This window comes from Chiloscyllium plagiosum, unplaced genomic scaffold (assembly GCF_037043375.1).
Source record: "Chiloscyllium plagiosum isolate Xiang-an unplaced genomic scaffold, Cpla_swu_hap1 HiC_scaffold_50, whole genome shotgun sequence".
Lineage (NCBI taxonomy): Eukaryota > Metazoa > Chordata > Chondrichthyes > Orectolobiformes > Hemiscylliidae > Chiloscyllium > Chiloscyllium plagiosum.
Window position 1 is genome coordinate 51,792,720 of NW_028270188.1, and position 24,637 is coordinate 51,817,356.

At 45.4% G+C, this 24,637-nt stretch overlaps 2 protein-coding genes across 5 annotated transcripts in view; one reads left to right on the forward strand and one right to left on the reverse strand.

Moving 5' to 3' along the window:
* The window catches only part of gabpb2b (GA binding protein transcription factor subunit beta 2b), a 60,427-nt gene extending 47,885 nt beyond the window's left edge, over positions 1-12,542 (forward strand). For all 4 annotated transcript variants that reach the window (XM_043683970.2, XM_087985042.1, XM_043683969.2 and 1 more), the window contains one exon: positions 4,344-12,542. In XM_043683970.2, coding sequence (XP_043539905.1) covers positions 4,344-4,646 — 303 coding nt within the window. In that variant the 3' untranslated portion in view covers positions 4,647-12,542. The remainder of the gene's footprint in view (positions 1-4,343) is intronic.
* A 1,839-nt stretch (positions 12,543-14,381) lies between these two features.
* On the reverse strand, positions 14,382-22,592 carry LOC148135306 (cortexin-3). The gene is made up of 2 exons (XM_087985005.1): positions 22,456-22,592; positions 14,382-15,314 (listed from the first exon to the last, which is right to left on the reverse strand). The coding sequence occupies exon 2, from the start codon at positions 15,245-15,247 to the stop codon at positions 15,014-15,016; it is 234 nt and encodes a 77-aa protein (XP_087841131.1). The 5' UTR covers positions 15,248-15,314; positions 22,456-22,592; the 3' UTR covers positions 14,382-15,013.
* Positions 22,593-24,637: the final 2,045 nt, after the last annotated feature.

A 24,637-nucleotide genomic window follows, 5' to 3' on the forward strand; every position in this document is an offset into this window, starting at 1 on the left:
CCCGTCCATGTCGACCAGATATCCCAACCCAATCTGGTCCCACCTGCCAGCACCCAGCCCATATCCATCCAAACCCTTTCTATTCATATACCCATTCAAATGCCTCTTAAATGTTGCAATTGTAGCAGCCTCCACCATTTCCTCTGGCAGCTCATTCCATACACGTATCACCCTCTGCGTGAAAAAGTTGCCCCATAACTTTCTTTTATATCTTTCCCCTCACACTCAAAACCTATGCCCTCTAGTTCTGGACTCCCTGACCCCAGGGAAAAGACTTTGCCTATTTACCCTATCCATGCCCCTCATAATTTTGTCAACCTCTATAAGGTCAATCTTCCGCTTCCGACGCTGCAGGGAAAATAGCCCCAGCCTGTTCAGCCTCTCCCTCGAGCTCAAATCCTCCAACCCTGGCAACAGCCTTGTAAATGGCCAATGGGCTGAGAAGTGGCAGATGGAGTTTAATTCAGATAAATGTGAGGTGCTGCATTTTGGGAAAGCAAATCTTAGCAGGACATATACACTTAATAGTAAGGTCCTAGGGAGTGTTGCTGAACAAAGAGACCTTGGAGTGCAGGTTCATAGTTCCTTGAAAGTGGAGTAGCAGGTAGATAGGATAGTGAAGAAAGTGTTTGGTATGCTTTCCTTTATTGGTCAGAGTATGATAAAGTTACAGGGTGGGAGTATCCTCAATTTCTGTTATCCATGGGAATTCCATGTGTCTATCCCCCACGATGACAAGGATTTGGTCTATGTTGTAGAGAAAATGGGTTGTTCTGAAAAATAATGCTGGGTGTTACGGTGGCACAGTAGTTAGCACTGCTGCCTCACAGCGCCAGAGACGCGGGTTCAATTCCCGCCTCAGGGGACTGTGCAAACTCCACACAATCATTCTCCCCGTGTCTGCGTGGGTTTCCTCCGGGTGCTCCGGTTTCCTCCCACAGTCCAAAAATGTGCAGGTTAGGTGAATTGGCTACGCTAAAATTGCCCATATTGTTAGGTGCAGGGGTAAATGTAGGGGAATGGGTCTGGGTGGGTGTGCTTCAGCTTGTCGGTGTGGACTTGTTGGGCCGAAGGGCCTGTTTCCACACTGTAAGTAATCTAAATGCTCTTTGCAGATTGCTTTCACAAATACTCTGATCAAAATCAGAGTAACAATTGGACTCTCCTATGACAGAAAAAATGCAGTTGGAAAGGGCATTTGACCCACAGTTTTGAAGTTTAATTTTCATTTATGGAAAGGGAAGTACTGTTTGTCAAACAGTTATGTAATTACTCTTTTTTTTATAGATATTTTTACTGAAAATTTAACATGTTTTTACAAATTTACAAAAGAAAACTTAAAAAAAACCCAAGTATAAACATTGGCATACAGTTAAATCTTAAATAAATGATAACCAAAATCTATCAAACAAGAAAAAAAGAAATACCAAGAGGAAGAAAAAGACAAAACTCAACTAACTACTCATCTAACTTACACTCTGATTAGTTGTATCATTAAAATTCTTACATTATTCAAGAGAAAAAAAACCCAACAGATAACACATAAATTGAGCAGTGATATACGTGCTCGGAATGTGTTAACATCAGATCACGTCAAAACCCGTATTTATCCAAAACATCCCGAGCATATAAAATTCACAAAAATAAAAGCTCTTTAGTACATTCAGATCAATATAATAAAAAAAAGTATTTCTAAATAGTAAAAAAAAAGTATAAAACTTATTTAAACGGAGATTTAAACTTATTCCCAGGGGGCATCACTTCCTTTCCAAAAAACCCCATCATAACCTCTCCCAACCAGTGCCCCACCCTTGACCCAGGCACCCCACAATAGGATGAAAAAAATTCAAGTATACTACTGAACTAAAACTAACAGTGAGTATCCTATTCCCCCCCCAAACCAACACCTGGATATATTTGGTAATGTTAATACCATATATGAACATATATGACTATAAAATTACAGTCTCAGCAAATAATAATTAAATATTAATACAAAATAATAGGGGAAAACAACCCCGCTCCCAAGGACAAAGATAAAATAAGATAAGGTAGCCACCTTCTCCCCCATTCCCCACCCCCCCCCCCCTCCCCCAGCCATCTACATTAACTAGACCCCCTGGCCCATATATATATTTTTATATATAAAAGGGGGGAAAGAAAATCGCTAAGTAAAGGATGAATAAATAAACCCTTCTTCCCACCCCCCGGAGATAATATTAAACAGTAAGGTAATGAAAGGAAAGAAAAAAGCGGGTAAACCGGGGTGGGGGTAGGGCAAAACAACATCAATTAACTCTTAGAATTTGTTTAAGAGAATCCAAAAGTTCCTTGGCCTTCTCCGGTGATCTGAAGTTATACACGGACCCTTCATGGCTGAAGCGTAGTATAGCTGGGTAGCGCAAGGAGTATTGAATGTTTAAATCCCTTATTCGCTTCTTTGCTTCATCAAACGCCGTCCTCTTTCGGACCAGAGCTGAGGAAAAGTCCTGAAATAACATAATCTTGGATCCTTTATAAGTCATGGCTTGGGGATCTTTCCCAAGATTTCTGGAGGCTTCCAAGAGCATCTGCCTCACCTTATAGCTCTGCAGCCCTAACAGGACTGGGCAGGAGTGCTGGTTCGAGCCGGGCCCGTGTATTGCAGCCTGGTAGGCCCGTTCCACCCTTACCTGGCCTGATCCAGCCTCCAGATTCAATAACTGCGGAAGCCACTGTTCAAGGAACTTGTAAGTTGGCCGCCTCCTTCCCGTTCGGGAAGGCCCAGCAAATGAATATTTTTTCGACGATCTCGAGAATCAAGGTCGTCAGTGTGATTCTCTAAGGCCTGGACTTGCTGCTCAAGAGTCCGGACCCAATCCACGGCCGATTCTGCAATGGCCTCTGAGGTCGCGGCCTTTAGCTCCGCCCCTCCGACTCGGCATTCAATTTCTTCGATGTCTTGGCTGTGCTTTTGTAGCGCGGCCGAGAATGAATTCCATCGACTTCGGGACTCTTCAATGAAAGCATCGATCTTTGCATCGAGTTATTTCCACGAGGCTCGCCACCATAGGTAAGCCCCCCGGGACGGCTGCGGATGTCGCAGCTGGGGAGGGTGGGGGAGGGGCTCCTGCCTGCTGAGAACTGCGGGCTCCTTTTCCCCATAGTCATTTTTACAGGAGACAACTGTTTAAATTTAGTACCAAACCACTAATTACATTAAGTAAAAACTATTTTTAATTGATTTGGTGAGTGTGGTGGAGGAGGGTGGCCCACTTTGCCTAGGTATTGGGAGGAGCACTATAGACTCAGACTTGCTGAGTCGCTGCCATCTTGGATCTCCCGAAATTACTCTTTTTAAGAAGCTCTACAGGCGTTGACATTAAAAGCAGCAGGTGCAGGTCATGACATGTATGGATAAAGGGAAGATGAAACCAAGTCTTATTGATTCACTCCTAAAATCCCATTGGCATGTCCCAGTCTCGCTGTCGCTTTATTGCTTGCTCTCTTGCTCTCTAAGAAAATAACTTGGGGAAATCATTCACTTACATCTTTTTCAAGGCCACCAATTATCCCCCATCCATAATTACCCCTTGTGAAGGCAGTGGTGAGCTGCCTTGAATTGCTGCAGTCCATATATTGTAAGTCTCTCATTTTCTCTCTTCCCGCTCCCCCCCCACCCCCCAAAAAAGATGGTGCAGGGTTTTTTCTATATTAAGTCACAGGATGAGGGTGTCACTGTCCAAGCAGCACTTATTGCCCATCCCTAATTGCCCAGAGGGCAGTTAAGGGCAACCACATTGACTGTGGGCCTGCGGACCCATATAGGCCAGACCAGGTTAGGATGGCAGTTTCCTTTCCTAAAGGATATTAGTGAACCGGAAGGGCTTTCTGACAGTCAGCAATGGATTCATGGTCATTGTTAGATTCTTAGTTCTAGATGTTTTGTTGAATTCCATTTCCACCATCTGCCACAGTGGGATTTGAGCCCGGGTCCCCAGAATGTTATCTGGATCTCTGGATTAATCGTCCAGCGATTAGTACCACTACGCCATCGCCTCCCCTCCCCTGTGTTAGGGAAGGAGTTCCAGGATTTTAACCCAGCCACAGCAAAGAAACGGCTAGTTTATAGTTCCAAGTCAAGATAATGTGTGGCTCAGAGGGGAACTTGCAGTAATAGTTTTGCATGCATCTCTTACCCTTGACCTTGCAGGCTAGAGGGGGTGCAGGTTTGGGAGGTGCTGACCAAGCAGCCTTGCTGAGTTGCTGCAGTACATCCTGGAGATGGTGCAAATTGCTGCCACTGTGCTTCAGTGGTTGAGGGACTGAATGTCACCGCTACTATTGACGGTCTCTTGTTTCAGGACACGAATGACTGCTTGGAGAGGGAACTACTTCAAAAGCAGCTCCACGAAGCAAACCGGAAAGCTCAGGAGTACCGGCAGCAGCTGATGAAGAAGGAACAGGAAGCAGAGGAGTACCGCATGAGACTGGAGGCTATTGCAAGGCTCCACACCACAGCTGAGGAGATCACTGTTGTAGAGGAGGTCACAGATGATGGCACTGGCACGGTGATCACTATGGCAGCAGAGCTGGAAGGTCCTGAGACCACGGTGGAAACAATGGAACAGCCTACTGACATGGCGACAGAAACAGTGACTTCGTAAAATCTCCCTCTCAGCGCCCCCACTTCCCCATCCCCCACAACACCAACCTTCAAAACCTTCTCCCTGATGCATTTTGTTTGTCAAATTTGATGCGCCTGTGTTTGTGCGCACAAGTCAAGTACAGCTCGGGGGCAAGCTGTTGGTCACTGCCACACCCCACACACAGACGATCACTTTATGATTGCACAAGAATTCCTCTTGGAACTCGACACCAGGAAACCTTTGAACGCTAGCAGGTACAATTTTTTTCCCCTGGATTTTCAGAAAATGGGGAGCGATGGGAGGATGTTGGGTGTTGCTAAGTGCGTTGTTAGAATCCAGATACTCCAATTCACGTCCAAGCAGGAGAATATCCAGCAGCTTGAACTCCATTGGGGTTATGGTTTTGACTGCAGGGGTTTGGTGGGAAGTGAAAAGAGGGAAGGATGGAAATTAAACGGCTTCAACGTCAACGTTGTTTTGTTTCTGCTGCGAAAGCACCGAGAGGCAAGGCTGGCGAAATGACGCTGGCCCTGCAACTTAATACATCCACACGCCTGGGCACCATGACCTCTTGGTGTATGTCTTCTCTGGGCCATCGATGTTATGTCTGCATTTTAATAATTTCAAAAAAAAAATATGTAGTAGAGTCCTTTTGCCTTGAATACGGAGAAAGAAACAAACAGTGCAAAATCTTCCTATGGGTAATTTTAAATTATTTTGAACTGTGAGAATTTCCCACACTGCAATATGCAATCAGTTATTCACCTGGTAAAGAGAATATTTTAAGTTTGTGAGCAGCGTGGGGGCAAAGCGAGTCCACTAATAGAGACTTTTAAAAAATTGTTTGGTAATATTATTTGGTATTATTATGTACCAATTCCTTTGTCTGTATTCCCGCAGAGGTATCTTTCTGACAGATGTAAATTTCCCCTCTGAACTTCTGCCAGTAGGTAGACAGGGAGTTTGCTGTTTGCTGCTGACCTTCAGAGTCTGTGAAGATTTGCATTCATTTAGCACCTTCTCACATTGCTCAGAAATGCCACAAAGCATTTCGCCTGCAGCGAACTGCTCTGAAGTGCAGTAACTTGTTATGGAGGCAACGTTCAAAGATAAAGGTGCTGACCACTCCTTAGTTGTCAGCATTTCAGGGGTTTTCAACCATTTTGGATGTTTCATTTCAGAAGAGATTGAAACAAAGTCTAAGATTGAAATGTCACCTCTTCAACCCGTTCCCCCATTCTGTTTTCAGTGTTCCAGTTTAATTTGAAGCTTCAGAAGGTTCTATTCTGGCTGTGGAGGGTTCCATCACATGGCCTTGGAATTGGCAGAAGTGCCCAGGCATCTTGCAAAAGGTTTTCTCTTCTTGTTTATAACACCCTTTATTTTACCAGCATCTCCAAGATTTTGCATAATTAATTAACAAAGATGGTCAAAGTAAATGAAACAAGTGCATCATGGTGTTTTTTAAACTCCTGTGATTCTTCCCCCAGCTGTTGCTGCAGCAAATTTTCAGGAAGATAATCTTTTTTTCTCCCCGAAGACTCCTGAACAGTTCAAAGGGCTGGTGAACCCTCAATGAGAAAGCGGCTGATATATCCACCTTGAGCATTTTGTCTTCCTTGATCCCAATTAAAATGAGACCTGTTGGATTTGTACTCGGTCCAACAACAGCCACATCACTAGAGTCCAAGGACCCGAAACTCCAGGTTCAAAGACCTAAAGTTTAGATCAGTTTTGTCAGTATCCCTTCATATAAATCAAGTTTGCTTTATTGCCGAAGTAGGTCCCCTCTGTGGGCAGATGTTAGAATTTATTAGTAACTTTCCCCTTTACTCTTTTGAAACATAGACTTGAAGTTACCTGATAATTTGAAGGTAAATACCAAGTCTTATGTGGGCCTTCAATCCAGTTAGATGCCTGGATGTTGATCAGGGACAGGATGTGGCTTCATTCTGGTGCCCTGCTATTTGGAACTGTATGCCAAAAAATCACAGCTGGTCCTGCACAGATATGGCCTCTTTGCTCATGAGGCACTTGGATATGAGTGATGTTTGTGTGATAATTCCCCTGGCATAAATGAGTAGCAGAGGGGGAAATCTCTGTTTGCTTCCCAGTGTCTCCTTTTAACTGAAGCTGGTCTGTAAAGTGAGATCTGAAGAGCATCAATTGAGTTGAGATTGTCAAACGACATAACTTGGTGATGAAAAGGTGGTCATTTATGCAGCATTTAATTGTGTCTGAGACATGGTGGAGAGCACTTCCTATACAATACCTTGCCTACGTAACAACTGCACTTCAAACACCTTGTTGCTTTGGTGTCCTTTCATTTATATTTCAGAAGGTGATCACATTTTTAATAGATTTATTTTCTAATGAACCTTCCTGTGGACAGGTTTGCTTTTCTCATTTACAGCTGCATTGTGCATTAGCTGTACAGCCAGGGTCTCGCATAATTTTCTCGACCCTTTTTTATATTTAAAGAAGAAATTTGTATTTTTAAAATCATTTTTACTGTTGTCTAAGGTTGTGCCTCATAGTTATTTTACAACTGAATATTCAGTTTACGCAATTGGTTATATTAAAGCACCGTTTTAAAAAGGTGTCTTCTCTTCGGATGTGTATTTAGGGTCGTCTTGTGATTTATGGTAGTCTGGTCACGTGGAAGTTGTAATGTCCTGTTGAAGAGCACAGTGGGTCATTTCAAAACAGCCGTCAGGGTTTTCATAATGGCTGGCACGCCTGGCATCAGTAAACTCGAATGAAATGGGTGCAGTGTTGTTCAAAATGGCTTTAAGGTCGCTTAAGATGGCTGTCTATGCAAGTCACTGGTGAAAGTAAAAACAAATGCCAGCATATTGCTTCATCCTGTCTTCTGCTATTGCTTCAATGTTGTCCCAGTATTTGAACTTACAGATTATAATCTTCATTTGGAGGGGTCACTGACTTCCCCAAACTCCAGGCACGAAGCTGGCCATAACTCTGTGTTTGTGTATTTTTTTTTCCTCTTTAAATTGCATCAAACGCTGGACATTTTCTATAAGATTATCTGCTTGTTGAGCAGCTGCCCTTTTGCAAACAGTCTTTCTGGGTTATGATCATCTAATTTTCCTACTCATTCAAACCGCCTCCTTGCCTGACTGAAATTAAACAGCAGATGGCTTCTGGCTCACTGTCACATGGACCATTCTGCACTCACTTGTCCCACACTCGCTCTGGGGGGGTGGGCCGTGTTACTTGCAGTAAAGTGGGATTCCTACTTGGTTACTTGTGTAATTATGCTTTCCACTTCTTGACTTTTGGTACTTACCAATCAGTGATGTAACATAAGTTGTTTAAACATTTTCTGTAACTCTTTTAAACGTGTTGTCTCTAGAAAAATATCAGTGTTTTTTGTTTGTCTCATTCCTCCCTTGCCCCCCCCAACAAATTGGTCCTAACAATTCTTCACCCAACCTCTGGGAAACCAAAACAGAGACTAGATTGAGTATTAATGGGCTCTGGGAGCTGGCAAGAAATCAATCTGTGTAGAGTTGTGAATAATAGATCAGTGCAATGGGTCTCAGTCTTGCTCTGAATTGGTTGCTGGGGAAAGGCAGACAACCCACATTCATGTGACTGCTCTGTGGCTTCACAGAATTTAAACTATTTACCACCATGTTGTGTGACATGGAAGTGCAGAGCACTTTGGGTAGGATAAGTTGGAGAGTTTATTCTGAGATAGTGGCAGAGGTGCAGACAGATTTTTGATTTTCTACAGAGTTAGGGGCAGACAGAAAAGTGAGTTTCAGGGAATGATTGGGTCAGCCTTGATCTTGAATGATGAAGCAGGCTGGAGGCGCTGAATGGTTTACTCCTATTTTCTTACGTTGATACGGTATTGAAAGAACTCGACTTTCTCCAACCCATTTGTTTGCAGCTGTGTGCTGGTCCTGGTACAGCTAGTATATTCTGTGGCAGCTGTGGGCTTTTCATTTCCTCGCACCCTCCTTTGCATGCTTTTTCTGTATCAGTTAATTTTGTTTATTCTCTTTTTGCTCTCGATCTCTCTTGATTGAATCCTAACTCTGAGATGGTGATCTTGTCGGTTTTTCTCTCCATTAACTCTGCACGTTGTCTGCCATTTTCTGCTAAGCCACATGTCTCTTTGTGCTGAAAGGGTTATTTGTATATGAATCCTAAATCTTTTATACGAGGTACTCCAACTTTAGGAGCCAGCTGAGCTAACAGTGACTGGAGGGAGATGCAGTTAAAGAACCTTATGGTGAAAAGCTGAGCAGTGTGGAATCGTGGAACAACACAGCACAGAGGGAGGCTGTTCAAGAGTAGAACTGTTGATGTGCATGATAGTGTTGCTATTTGGACAGCAGTTAGCTTCTGATGGATACCATTCAGCGCCTTGGGCCTGTTGTCCCATTTAGTTTGAATTGTCTTAGCTCCACCTTCCTGGTCCCCTAACCTTTAATTCGGTAGCCCAACAAAAAAAAAACTCAATCAGGATTGGGTGTGATGCTTTTGCAGCCAGTGATCTATAACCTCTCCATCAAATCAAGAAAGTAGGAGCAGACCATTTGCCCCTTCACATTTGCTCCACTACTCCAAGGCAATCATGGTTGGATCTCCTGTCTGAATGCCATATTCCCGTTCTTTCTCCATACCTAAAAAACTGTCAACATTTTTCTTGAATGTACAGAGCCAGTGTCCGCAGGCCGACCACCCTCTTGAGTGAGTAAATATTTCCTCATTCTCATGTCTAAATGATTAGCACCTGCAACAATAACATTAGGGGCAGGAGTCGGCCATTTGACCCTCTGAGCCTGCTCCACTATTCAGGGTATGCAAGGCCGATCATCCAACTCAACAGCCTGTTTCTGCATTTCACCCCACATCCTTTTTGATTACTTTAGCCCCAAGTGCTATGTCCTCCTTTAAATCGGTCAGCAGTCACACAACACCAGGTTATAGTCCAACAAGCTTTCCGAACACTGCTCCACTTTACCTGATGAAGGAGCAGCACTCCAAAAGCTTGCGAATTCGAATAAATCTGATGGACCATAACCTGGCGTCGACCTTGTCCACTCCAGTCCAACACCAGCACCCCCACATCGTCTTGAACTCGAGTAATAGGAATGTACAGGATAGATGCACACCCTTCTGTCCAACTCGTCCATGCCAATCAAGTATACTAAATTAAACTAGTCACAGCATTTGGCTCATTTCCCTCTAAACCCTTCCTATTCATTTATCCATCCATATGCCTTTTAAATGTGGTATTTGTACCAGCCTCCACCACTTCCTCAGGCAGCTCGTTTCAGACATGCACCACCCTCTGCATGAAAAAGCTGCCCCTCAGGTCCCTTTTAAGTTGTTCCCCTTTCTCACCTTAAACTTATGCCCTCTAGTTTTGGACTTCCCCCACCACCCCAGGGAAAAGACCTAGCTCTACTTACCCTATCTATGCCCCTCGTGATTTTTATATTTTAGAATCACCCCTCAGCCTCTGACGCTGCAGGGGGAATAGCAAAGTCATACAATGTTTTGACATTGACAGCTTTCTGTGATAGTGAATTCCACAGACTCACCTCTCTGGGTGAATAAATTTCTCTCCATCTCAGTCCTAAAAGTTGACTTGATCCCTGGTTCTGGACTCCCTTACCGCTGGGAACCTCGATCATGCATGTATTCTGTGTAATCCTGTTAGAATATTGTAGGTTTCAGAGAGCCCCCCCCCAACCATTCTTCTGAATTCCAGTAAATAAAATCCTATGCCTCCTATGTCGGTCCCACCATCCCAGGAATCCCTCTGGTAAAGTTTTGTTGCACACTCCATAGGAAGCACATCATTCCTCAGATAAGGAGACCATATTCTCGACATGATCTCACCAAGACCCTGTACAATTGCAACAAGGCATCCCTGTTGCTGTACTCGAATCCTGTTGTGATGAAGGCCACCATACCATTTGCCACCTTCACTGCCTGCTTCACCTGTATGCTTGCTTTCAGTGGTGTATTTCATTACAAATTTCCCTCTCAATTTATTGCCATTTAGATAATCACCTGCTTCCATTTTATTTTCTAGAATTCCTCCTGAGTGGAAACAGGCCATCAAAGTGGAAACCTCCCAGTTATCCACTCTGTATCTGTTCGCTCACACAGCTTGGCGTAATGTGGGACAAAGCCAGTAAAGCAGGTGTACGCCACTATTTTTGTTCTTCCCTTGGAGAATGCCATTGTCGTCATCAATTTGCTCACTGCCCTGGTACCAGGTTAGGAGGTGCAGCATCCTATAAGAAAGGGAAGAGCTAAGGGTCTGGGTAGGGTCACGTTAGAGAGTGGCCAATGAGGAGTTTTGAGGAAATTGAGAGTGAGCTGATAACCGGGGACGATGTGCTGTAGGAGAGCAGAGTGGGAGTGTACCTGACTGACATCTCTAACAATCTAACTGCAATCATGTTTGACACTTGGAAATTTCGGTTTTTAATTGCAGTGGCAGAGGTTAGGTTGAGGAAGAGAGGGGGTTGGGGTGGACCTGCTGTATGGGGAAGCTTCAGCGTGTTGCCACCCAGTTCTATTTTCCTTTATTACAGTCTAGTCTACTGAACTAGAGTGTCCCGTGTGGGTAGCAGGGAACTTTGAGGTTGTGCAAGAGGATTGGAACCAGTTTTGCAATGTCATCTGTGTCCCTTGCAGGCTTATGGATGGCTTATACATCCCACTTTTTCTCCATCTGTTGCCACATAAGTAACGTTTTCCCCTTGTTGAAAATCTGAAACAAAAACAGAAATCGCTGGAGAAACTCTGGTCTGGCAGCATCTGTGCAGAGAAAGTAGAGTAGAATCCCTACCATATGGGAGCAGGCCATTTGGCTCATTGAGTCCACACCAACGTCCTTCCCAGACCCATCCCACCCACCACCCTAACCCCGCATTTCCCATGACCTATCTGCCTACACATTCGTGGACGCCGTGGGAACTTTAGCATGGCCAATCCGCCTAACCCGCGCATCTTTGGACTGTGGGAGGAAACCAGAGCACCTGGACAAGGGGAGAATGTGTAAACTGCACACCGGCAGTCGACCGAAGGTAGAATTGAACTCAGGTCCCCTGGCATTTGTGAGACAGCAGCGCTAACTACTGAGCCACCATGCTGCCCAAGAACTTGAAACGTTTGCTGGACTCCAAACGTTCACTGTACTTTCTTTCTCCACAGATGCTGTCAGACCTCCTGAGTTTCTCCAGTAACTTCTGTCTCTGTTAACCTTTTTCTCACGTTTCATATAGATCAAATGTTTTGTAATTCCCCTGTGCTGAGCAAAAGTGACTGCTGTTTTGTTTTTTAAATTCAAGTGACAGATCAGTGAATTCAAATGTCCTAATCCCAGGGGAGGAAAATGCGAGGAACAAAGCATTCTCTCTCAGCTGCCTCTTCCTTTTTTTTCCTCATATTAACCCCAATCCACCCCAGCAGCCAGTGTTGGCAGCTCAAGTATCAGATTTGTCCTGTGATTGTGTGTCTAGATGAATTGTCTTGCATCATTCATCCTGCTTTACTCAATACTGTTCTTAATTACTGTTACTATTATCACCCCAAAACTTGCATCTTGGCTTTTGTTTATAAATTGGAAAATTTGAGTTTAGTGTTGGTGACCTTTTTCGTTCCAAAAACAAGATCATTGGTGACCGGTTTGGGAAATGAATTCCCATTGCCCTCGGCCATGGGGAAGCCTCAAGTTGTATCTGGTGCGCCTTTAGTACAATGTACTGTAATTATCTTGTGTACAGGATTCCGTTAGAACTAGCTGCGTTCTTTTTAGAACCTGTACAAAGTGATACAGATTGTTAAATAAATCTTGTATATACATTTTTGTACCATTATTAAGGGCAGACCTTTGCTAATAAAATGCAGAAAAAGAATTGCTTTGTTAGACATGCGTGCTTTTCTTAAAATCCCTTCAAGAGTTGGATGTAATCTCGTTGAGCTACACTTCTGCAAGCGCTTGGCACATAGTGGCATCTCTACTTGGGTCAAGAACGAACACTGATCAGGTAACCCTTCCAACCGTCGCGCCTGGAGGGCATCCTGCTGTAAATGTCTGTGATTTAATTGTATTTAATACGTGCAAGATTCACTCAAATGTGCAGCCTTCTCACGTTGCACAGTGTGACTCATTCCCAACAACTGATCAAAGCATCTCTCCACTCTCCTAAGCAATCAGGTTAGATAGCTTACAATGAGGCACTGTATCAGAAACAAATCATCCAACGGAAACTTAACAGGACTGGAACGGTAAGTTGACAAAATCAAATCAAAATCACATTGTCTGGCATTGATGGAGAGGCCCAGCCCTCGCAGTGCCCACCAGTCAGTAAAGGACTCCACTGAGTTGGTGGACACCACATACTCCCTGTCCTTAGAGGCCACGTACGAATGTAACTGTGAAGGGAGAGGTGGACTGTTTGCTACCACTGCCACCTCCACTGTCTAATGTTTAGCCGAGGAGAAGGCCCACGAGGGGACCTTCAGTTCTGTCTGCTCTACTCTGCATCGGGTGTCAACAGAGGGGGAGCATGGTCTAAGCATGAACTCACTGACCCCCTGACTCTGTCCCACTTTCTCTCCTTGACCGGGGAACCTGGCCGAGGATTGTTTACCTAGGATTGTCAACTCTGCTTGGAGATAGTCAGAGACAATTTGTTCCTAGACATCATCTGATTACTTAGCTTTGGCAATCCATTGGTGAATATTTAATGTTGCCTTCCTGTATTTTTAATGCAGGAAATATGGCTACCAATTTACCCACAGCAAGTTCCCAAAGATATCAATTTGACACGGACCAAATTAGTTTCTTTTAGTGACATTAGTTAAGGAATAAATATTGGCTCTAGGGCACTTAGGACACCCAAATGCACACTGAATCTTTTACACCCGCCTGAAATGGATGGTTGGAGGTCTTTGTTTAACACCTTATTTGAAAAACGCCTCAAAAGTCATAGTCATACAGCACAGAAACAGACCCTTCAGTCGTAAACAGTCCATGCCTACCATAGTCCCCCCTGCCAGTTCCTGGCCCATATCCCTCCAAGTCTTTCCTATTCATATACTCATCCAAATGTTTTTTAAATGTTGTAATTGTGTCCACTTCCATCACTTCCTCTGGAAGTTCATTCCACACGCAAAAATAATTTTCCCCTCCATTCCTTTTTTATCACCTTAAAAATATGCCCCCTTGTCTTGAAATCTCCCATCCTTGGGAGAAAGGTACTTGCCATTAACCCTATATATACCCTAATGATTTAATAAATCCCTAAGATCACCCCTCAACCTCCTGCGCTCCAATGAAAAAATTGCAGCCCGTTCTTCGTAAGTCAAACATTCCATACTTGGCAACACCCTGGTAAATTTCTTCCGACCCCTCTCCAGCTTAATAATATCCTTCCTGTAATAGGGCGAGCAGAACTGGACCCAGCATTCCAGAAGGGGCCTCGCCAGTGTCAATATGATGCCCCAACTCCTAAACTCAAAGGACTGAGCAATGAGGGCAAATGTGCTAAATACCTTTCCAACCAACCTTTCTATATGTGATGCAAAGAATTGTGTCTGAACCCCCTAGGCCCCTCTGTTCTGCAACACTACCCACAGCTCCAACGGCCAAGTTTGGGATATCTCCAAAAGCCAAACATTGCCTACAAGATAACATAAATGGAATGTTTCACAATGGGGGGAAAGAGAAGAGGAAAGATTGTGACAAGAGAAAAGTTGGTGCTATGCCATTTAATTAACTTTTTTTAAAAGTGTTTGGAGCAGAAAGATTTATTTCAGGAACATTGAAGAGGCAACCACAACAAACAAGCAAATGCATAGCTCGTCTCAGAAATGTTGTTACATTCTCGCAACGAGTGTGGAAAAGCAGTAACTTGTGCTCCTCGTTTTTCAGATTTCCAGCATTACTGTTGCATCAGATTGGAAATCACCACTTTGTCTCAAGCGCCCCACCAGCTTGCCAGTCTTGTATCTTTGTTCTCGATTGCCTGTTTTGTTCTCCACACTACTGCCCCAATTGTCGACCTGCACCCTCCCCACCTTCAATGGCACAAATTTCTTTGACCTGCAAGTCCCATCAGTCTCCTGTTGCCTTCAGCATTGTGCGCGACAGTCTTCAATCGCTCTTGGCTTCCAATTAAAATTGCTTTCAAATTTGACCGCTGTGTTAGCCAATTGGAAAGCCCTCTGTTTGTTACACTGATATTAAGTTGGACCTGTGATTGGGTAATTGGGTGGAATCTGGTGGGTAGGTTGACTCTGCAATTCAACGGTAGTGTCCTGCTGAGGAAGAAGGTTGTTAAAGGCAGTCTACTACGACGAGTCCTCTCCCTCAGGTCTGCCCAATTTCATGCCATTCTGTAGTCCAGTGCCTCTTTCTCCATGTAGTTTGTCCACGTCGAGGATGACATGCTCTGGTAGGGGTCCAACAAGATCCGGAAGCAACGGACGATGAGAAGGCCCAGGAAGGCGAAGAGGAAGACAACTAAGACTAAGGTGGTCTTCTGCTCCAGGGTTGCATTGGTGAAGCTTGTACTGGCAGCTGACATGGGTAGAGTACTACTCAGAAGATCTTGGGTCATGCTGACCCCTTTTGGGCTTATTCCCTGGCAACCATCCAAATCTGTGTTCTGGTCAGCTTCCAAGCATCTGCAAGAAAATTGAAGCAAATTGAAGTCCCTTGGTGATTTTTATCCGAACGTACCTGACCCCATGAAGTGCTTACGACAGAATAAGGGCCTTGCGACTGCATGTAATTCTGCTCTGTGAGGCCATGCCTTTTCATGATCGCAAGAAAATAGGAGCCAGTGTGTGCCATTTGGCCCTTTGAGCTTGCCACCACTATTCAATGTGATCATGGCTGATCATGCAATTTCAATCTCCCACTCTGGCTTTTTCTCCATACCCGCTGATCCCTTTAAGCCACAGGGGCCGTGTCCAGCTCCCTCTTGAATATATCTAACTGACCCCAACAGCTTTCTGTGGGAGAGAATTTCAAAGGTTCGCATCTCTGAGACTGAAGAAATTCTTCCTCATCTCAGTCCTGAATGGCGTACCTCTTATTAGACTGTGGCCTCCAGTTCTGGACTTCCCCAACATCGGGAACATTCTTCCCACATTTAGCCTATCCAGGCCCATCCGGATTATATTTGCTTCTATGTGATACCCCACCCCCAATTCTTCTAAATTCCAGCGAGTACAAGCCCAGTCGATCCCGTCGTTCCTCATACGTCAGTCCTGCCATCCCGGGTATCAGTCTGGTGAACTTTCACTGGACTCCCTCAATAGTAAGCATGTCCTTTCTCAGACTAGGAGACCAAAACTGCACACAGTACTCAAGATTTGGTCTCACCTAGGCCCTGTATAACTGCAGCAAGACATCCCTACTCCTATACTCCAGTCCTCTTGATATGAAGGCCAGCATGCCATTAGTTTTCCTCACTTTGGATCATCTGCTCATACCTCCGATGAATGCCCGTGTGATTATGCCAGGAGGGCATAGAATTTTGCAAGAATGGAGGAGGCCATTCCCATCAGTCCCCTGCCAGCTCTTAGGGAGGAACTGTCTGGTTTGCCCCACCACCTCCTTGGTCTCTCCCTTTTCAAAGCGAGTTCTCAGGTCCCTCTCCACAAAATCACTGACATGTTCCCCATACCTAGCTGCCCCTTGAACCGAGTGTAGTATCATTTCAGGGGGCAGCAATCCATCCCCATGGGCCCGGAGTCATGTGGGCCAGACCGCACAAGCACGACCGACTTCTTTCCCTTGAGGATGTCAGTCAAGCAGATGAATTCAACGATGGAGGCTAGTCTCACAGTCACCATTACTGCGTTGATTAGTTTTCAATTCAGCTTGTTTTTTTTTTATAGAAGGTGTGCTCTTAAACCCAGCTAAACATTTCTTTTTCCCCTGTTATCAAATCACTTTCTGATTCTTTTTATCATCCATTAATCACCCCCAGTAAACCATCCCCATGTTTCCAATTGATCAAGCAAAGCCATCATGAGTAATGCAAAGGTGAGAGAGAGTAAGGAATAGCAAGAGAAGATTAAATCACAATGGCGTTGGAAATTAAAATTAAGTGTTCTATCTCTTGCAGTGCCCAACTCTTCCCTAAAGGCATGCTTGTCTTCATTAGTCCTTTGGAGTATAAGAGTTGGGCCATCATGCTGAGATTATACACAATGTTGGTGAGGCCTCTTTTGGAGTAGAACATAGGACATAGAATATTACAGCGCAGTACAGGCCCTTCGGCCCTTGATGTTGCGCCGCCCTGTGAAACCAATCTGAAGCCCATCTAACCTACACTATTCAATTCTTGTCCATATGCCTGTCCAATGACCATTTAAATGCATGTAAAGTTGGCGAGTCTACAACTGTTGCAGGTGGTGTTCCATGCCCCTCCTACTCTGAGTAAAGAAACTACCTCTGACATCTATCCTATATCTATCACCCCTCAATTTGAAGCTATGCCCCCACCCCGTGCTGGCCATCATCTGAGGAAAAAGGCTCTCCCTGTCCATCCTCTCTAACCCTGTGATTATCTTTTATGTCTCAATTAAGTTACCTCTCAACCTTCTTCTCTCTAACGAAAACAGCCTCAAGTTGCTTAGTCTTTCCTCGTAAAACCTTTCCTCCATACCAGGCAACATCCTGGTAAATCTCCTCTGAACCCTTTCCAAAGCTTCCACATCCTTCCTATAATGCGGTGACCAGACTGTATGCAATGCCCCAAGTGCGGCCACACCAGAGTTTTGTACAGCTGCAGCATGACCTCATGGCTCTGAAACTCAATCCCTGTACCAATAAAAGTTAACACACCATCTGGTTGTCCTGCTACAGGAAGGATATTCAGAAGAGAAGATTCAGAAGAGATTTACCAGGATGTTGCCAAGTGTGGAAGGTTTGACTTACAGGGAGAGGCTGGGATTCTTTTCATCGGTGTGTAGGTGGTTTATAAAATCATGAGGGATATAGGTAAGGTGAATGATAGGTGTGTTTTCCCTAGGGTGGGGATTTCCATAACTCCATAAGATATAGGAGCAGAAATTAGGCCATTCAGCCCATCGAGTCTGCTCTGCCATTCAATCATGGCTGAAACATTTCTCGATCCCATTCTCCTGCTTTCGCCCCATAGCCCTTGATCACCTTGACAATCTATCCATCTCCATCTTAAATATACTCAATTACCTGTCCTCCACAGCCTTCTGTGGCAGTGAATTCTGTAGATTCACCACTCTCTGGCTGATGAAGTTTCTCCTTATCTCCATTCTAAAAGGTCTTCCCTTTACACTGAGGCTGTGCCCTTGGGTCCTAATCTCTGCTAGCAAAAGAAACATCTTGGTAATATCCACTCTTTTCCAGGTCATTCAGTATTCTACATGTTTCAATTAGATCCCTCCTCATCCTTCTAAAGTCTATCAGGTATAGACCCAGAGTCTTCAAGTGTTTCTCATATGTTAAGCTTTTCATTCCTGGGATCACGCTCACGAACCTTCTCTGAACACACTCCAGGGCTAGTACATCCTTCCTGAGATTTGGGGCACAAAACTGTACACAAATGTGGCCTGATCAGAGCGTTACAGAGTCCCATAAGTACATCCCTGCTTTTATATTCAAGTCCTTTCAAAATCAGTGGCACCATTGCATTCGCCTTCCTAACTACTGACTCAACCTGCAAGTGTACCTTGAGAGAATCCTGGACTAGAACTCCCAAGTCTCTTCGCACTTCAGATTTCTGAATTTTCTCCCCATTTAGAAAATACTCCATGCTTCAATTCTTCTTACCAAGGTGGAGAAAGTGAGGACTGCAGATGCTGGAGATCAAAGTTGAAACTTTATTGCTGGAACAGCACAGCAGGTCAGGCAGCATCCAGGGAACAGGAGATTCGACGTTTCGGGCACAGGCCCTTCTTCAGGAATGCCAAGGTGCATGACCTCGCACTTTCCTACTTTGTACTCCATCTACCACTTTGTCCACTCTTCTAGCCTGTCCAAATCCTTCTGCAGCCTCTCCACCTCTTCAGTACTACCTGTCCCTCTGCCTATCTTTGTATCTCCTGCAAATGTAGCCAGAATGCCCTCAATGTACATCTTTAATGTATAAAGTGAAAAGTTGTGGTCCCAATGCTTGTGGAACACCACTTGTCACTGGCTACCATGCTGAGAAAGACCCTTTTATCCCCACTCTCTGCTTTCAGCCAGACAGCCAATCTTCTAACCATGCTAGCACCTTGCATCAAACACTATGGGCCCTTTATCTTACTCAGCAGCCTCCTGTGCAGCACCTTATCAAAGGCATGGGGATATCTGTTAAGGTGAGCAGAGAGATTTCAAAAGGTGAAGGGAAAATATTTTACACAGGGAGTGGGCTGTTTATGGGACAATCATCCTGAAGTGGTAGATGTTGGGTACAGTTACAACATTTAAAAGACATTTGGATAAGTGCATGAATAGGAAAGGTTTGGAGGCATATGGGCCAAGCGTAGGCAGGTGGGGCTAGTTTAGTTTGAGATTATGCACAGCATAGATTGTTTGGACTGGAGGGTCTGTTTCTGTGCTGTTTGAATGCATGTTGAGGTTGTAAAGGACGTTGGTGAAGCCTCTTTTGCATGACTGTATACAATTCTGGTCGCTGTGTTATAGGAAGGGTATTATTAAACTGAAGGAGATTCAGAAGAGATTTACGTACCAGGATGTTGCTGGGAATGGACGGTTTGAGAGGCTGGATAGACTGGGACTATTTCATACTACATGTGAGGGGATCTTCAGTAAGCTGTCCTCCGAGGGATAGGATGTTAGATTAGATTTAGAATGGGGTGGCACGGTGGCTCAGTGGTTAGCATTGCAGCCTCATAGCACCAGGGGATCAAGGTTCGATTTCAGCCTCGGGCAACTGTCTGTGTGGAGTTTGCACATTCTCCCCGTGTCTGTGAGGGTTTCCTCCCACATTCCAAAGGTGTGCAGGTCAGGTGGATCGGCCATGCTAAATTGTCCATAGTGTTATCTGCATCAGTCAGAGGGAGTGGGTGGGCTACTGTTCGGAGGGTCTGTGTGGACTTGTTGGGCCAAATGGCCTGTTTCCACTCTGTAGGGAATCTGATCTAATTTAATCCAATAACAAAAGAGAGGCAATAGTTCCCATTGCACAAACTCTCCATAAAACCCTTCCAAATAACTGTCTGGTTCTTGAAATAGCTGAGGTGACTCGTTACATTGGGATGTTAAATCACTGGCCCCCATTGCCATCTTTTCCTCCTCCTGCCCCCTCCCAGGGCAGGTATCCCAAGACAATCTTTATCTTGCATCCAACATGACTAAGACTAAACCCAGTAAGCCCAGGTCACTCGCTGCTTGTGGGATCTCACTGTGCATACACAGGCTGTTATGTTCTGTACATTTACAACAGCGAGTTGAGAGATCCTACAGGCTGTGTCCTGACGGTGGTTATTAAATGCCCCTATCTTCGCTATTCTGAACCAGAAACACACTCATATTGGAAAGGAAAGAGCAGAAAACCTGCAAAACCAAATTAGCAATGTCACGCAAAATGTGTCAGGTCCATAGATGGAAGTGATTGCTTCTGTGGGCAGGCACCCCAAGGATTAAGAAGGCAGGTCAACTTATTGCAAAGGGAATGCAGTATGGAAGTGAGGATTTTTACTAGTTCTGCATGTATGCTGTGAGGAGATAGAGTCTAGAATGAGGGACACAGTTTGAAAGTGAGAGGGTGTGCAGAGTTGGAGAGAGTTTCCTTGCGAGTCTGTGGAATTCTCAGACCATTGATTATCTTTAAAGGTAGAGTTAGACAGATTCCTGATGAGGAAGTCAAAGCGAAGAGCGGCACGGTGGCTCAGTGGTTAGCACTGCTGCCTCACAGCGTCAGGGACTTGGGTTCGATTCCCATCACTGTGTGAAGTTTGCACATTCTCCCCATGTCTGTGTGGATTTCCTCTGGGTGCTCCTGTTTCCTCCCACAGTCACAAAGATACGCAGGTCAGGTGAATTGGCCATGCTAAATTGCCCATAGTGTTAGGTGCATTAGGGATAAATATAGGGTAGGGGAATGGGTCTGGGTGGGTTACTCTGCGGAGTATAATCCTATTCATGTACTTATCCAAATGTATTTCAAATATTCTTATTGTACCTGCATCTACCACTTCTTTGGGCAGTTCATTCGATACATGCACCACTCTCTGGTGAAAAAGTTACCTCTCAGAACCCTTTTTAATCTTACCCCTCTTATCTTCAATCTATGCCCTCTGGTTTTGGACTCCCCCAACCCAGGGAAAAGACCTTTGCTATTCACCTTACATAAGCCCCTCATGATTTTATAAATCTCTACAGTCACCTCTCGACTTCCTACGCTCCAGTGAAAAATGTCCCAGTCTCAACTCAAACCCCCCACTCCCAGTAACATCCTGGTAGATCTTTTCTGCACCCTTTCCAATTGAATAGTATCCTTCCTATTTCAGGAGACCAGAATTACACACTGAAATATTTTCACAGAGGCCAGTATCCCGTCACCTTTTATTTACATGTGGAGAGTACTTGACAGTGATCCAGCTCCCTCAGAGCCAGCTCTCCGAGTGAACAGAACCTCTGACATGCCTGCCTATATGTGTCAGCCGGGGCTCCCCGATTGGACCAGGCTAACAGCCCCAATCAGGGATCTCACATTCTGACGTTGTTACAATTGCTACACTTACACAATATTCCAAAACGGGACTCACCAATGTCCTGTACAGCCACAACATGACACCCCAATGCCTGTAATCAATGCAATAAAGTCAAGTGTGCAAACACCTTCTTCACCACCCTGTCTACCCACTACCTCTGACTGTGCCCACTCCCTCAACACTGACCCTCTGACAGTGCCCACTCCCTCAGCACTGACTCTCTGGCAGTGCATGATCCCTCAGCACTGACCCTCAGACAGCACCCACTCCCTCAGCACTGACCCTCTGACAGTGCCCACTACCTCAGCACTGATCCTCTGACAGTGCCCATTCCCTCAGCACTGACCCTCCGACAGCACCCGCTCCCTCAGCACAGACCCTCCGACAGTGCCTGCTCCCCAGCGCTGACCCTCAGACAGTGCCCGCTCTCTCAGCGCTGACCCTCCGACAGTGCCCGCTCCCTCAGTGCTGATTCTCTGACAGTGCCTGATCCCTCAGACAGTGCCCACTCCCTTAGTGCTGACCCTCTGGCAGTGCCCACTCCCTAACATATAACACTGTGGGAGGTGGGGAGGGTTGTGCATTGGGACATGAGGATAAAAACACAGGCTGATGCCTCCTTCCTCCAGCCCAGACCCTGCTGTCCTTCTGCGCCAGCTTTACGGGAGTTTAAAATTCCCAAACTCTTGTCCAGCCGAGCCGTCTGCCCGTTCCTCTTGGAACAGGTCCAATTCCATCAGAACCTTACTTGCAAAACTAATGAAGTGATTCAGCCACAGCCAGAGAGAGAGAGAGAGAGACAGAGGTATACTGGGGTTTAGCATATCCATTTGACTGGAACGTGAGAAACTGCAATAATAGCAAGAATTAGCTGGAACCTTTTCATTTCGTCTCCTTGTTAATGAAACAAAACAATGAAATAAGAAAGGTAATCTTTATAAAAGTAAAATGGGAAAGAATATATCATTAAAGCACCAACCTCTGATAGATTGAATGATATGACGAGACTCACCTAATCAGGAATATTTACACTCTACCAGCCAATTCTAAAATTCCTGATGAGATTCCTGCTTATTTTTATTTCAGTAGAAAAGAAACATGCATTACCCACCCGGTTTGTGTTGCAAGGGTCGTCGTCAGTTCCTTGTCTCAGTAAATAGTGCGTTGGTTTCCCCCTTGCTACTGTGGTAGCTGTCGCTGTGATTTCTTCCCTGTTCTGTGGGTGTTGAAGTCAACAGGAAAAATAGCCTCCACTTTCCACAGACAGTCTCACACACACACACATGCAAAGGCAACAATCTTAGCTCCACCTCACTCTCTCGGTATTGGTTGTATCGAATTAGCAGATCCCTTGTCTGTCTGGGAGAGGGAGGTTTCAGCAAGAGTGGGAGGTGGGGCAGACGGGGTGGAATTGCAAGAGACCTGAAAACCATAAGATATAGGCCATTCGGCCCATTGAGTCTGCCATTTGATCATGGCTGACTTATTTCTCAACCCCGCACTCCTGCTTCCTCCCCATAACCCTTCATCCCCCATCCAGTTCTGCTGGCTGCAGCTTTGGCTCAGTGGTTAGTACCACTCCCTCATGGTGCCAGGGACCTGGGTTTGATTCCACTCTCGGGTGACTGTCTGTGTGGAGTTTGCATGTTTTCGCCCCGTGTCTGCATGGGTTTCCTTCGGGTGCTCCACTTTCCTCCCATAGTCCAAAGGCGTGCAGGTTAGACTGGAATTGCCCATAGATCCCAAGGCTGTGCAGCTTAGCGTGGATTGGCCATACTAAATTGTCTCATAGTATCCAGGGGTGTGCAGGTTAGGGTGGATTGGTCATGCTAAGTTGTCCCGTAATGTTCAGGGATGTGCAGGTTAGGGTGGATTGGTCATGCTAAGTTGTCCCGTAATGTTCAGGGATGTGCAGGTTAGGGTGGATTGGCTATGCTAAATTGTCCCATAGTGTCCAGGGATATGCAGGTTAAAGTAGATTTGCCATACTAAATTCTCCCATGGTGTCTATGGATGTGTGGATTAGGGTGGATTGGCCAAAGTGGCCATACTATAGTGTCTGGGAATGTGTGGGTAAGGGTGGATTCGCTGTGCTAAATTGCCCCGTAGGGACAATTTAGCATGGACAATCCACGCTAACCTGCACATCCCTGGACACTATGGGACAACTTAGCATGACCAATCCACCCTAACCTGCACATCCCTGGACACTATGGGACAATTTAGCATAGCCAATCCACCCTAACCTGCACATCCCTGGACACTACGGGACAACTTAGCATGGCCAATCCATCCTAATATAGGGAAATAGATGGTGACATCTTGCAAAATGTCCAGATTACAGAGGAGGAAGTGCTGGATGTTTTGAAATGGTTAAAGGTGGATAAATCCCCAGGGCCTGATCAGGTGTACCCGAGAACTCTGTGGGAAGCTAGAGAAGTGATTGCTAGGCCTCTTGCTGAGATATTTGTATCATCGATGGTCACAGGTGAGGTGCCGGAAGACTGGAGGTTGGCAAATGTGGTGCCACTGTTTAAGAAGGGCGGTAAAGACAAGCCAGGGAACTATAGACCAGTGAGCCTGACCTCGGTGGTGGGCAAGTTGTTGGAGGGAATCCTGAGGGACAGGATGTACATGTATTTGGAAAGGCAAGGACGGATTAGTGATAGTCAACATGGCTTTGTGTGTGGGAAATCATGTCTCACAAACTTGGTTGAGTGTTTTGAAGAAGAGTGTTTTGGGCGGCACGGTGGCACAGTGGTTAGCACTGCTGCCTCACAGCGTCAGAGACCTGGGTTCAATTCCTGCCTCAGGCGACTGACTGTGTGGAGTTTGCACGTTCTCCCCGTGTCTGCGTGGGTTTCCGCCGGGTGCTCCGGTTTCCTCCCACAGTCCAAAGATGTGCAGGTCAGGTGAATTGGCCATGCTAAATTGCCCGCAGTGTTAGGTGTTAGGTATAGGGGTAAACTGTAGGGGTATGGGTGGGTTGCGCTTCGGCGGGTCGGTGTGGACTTGTTGGGCCAACGGGCCTGTTTCCACACTGTAATGTAATCTAATGTAATCTGTAATCTAAAAAGTAACAAAGAAGATTGATGAGGGCAGAGCATTAGATGTGCGCTATATGGACTTCAGTAAGGCGTTCGACAAGGTTCCCCATGGGAGACTGATTAGCAAGGTTAGATCTCATGGAATACGGGATAACTAGCCATTTGGATACAGAACTGGCTGAAAGGTAGAAGTCAGTGGCACGGTGGTACAGTGGTTTGCACTGCTGCCTCACAGCGCCAGACACC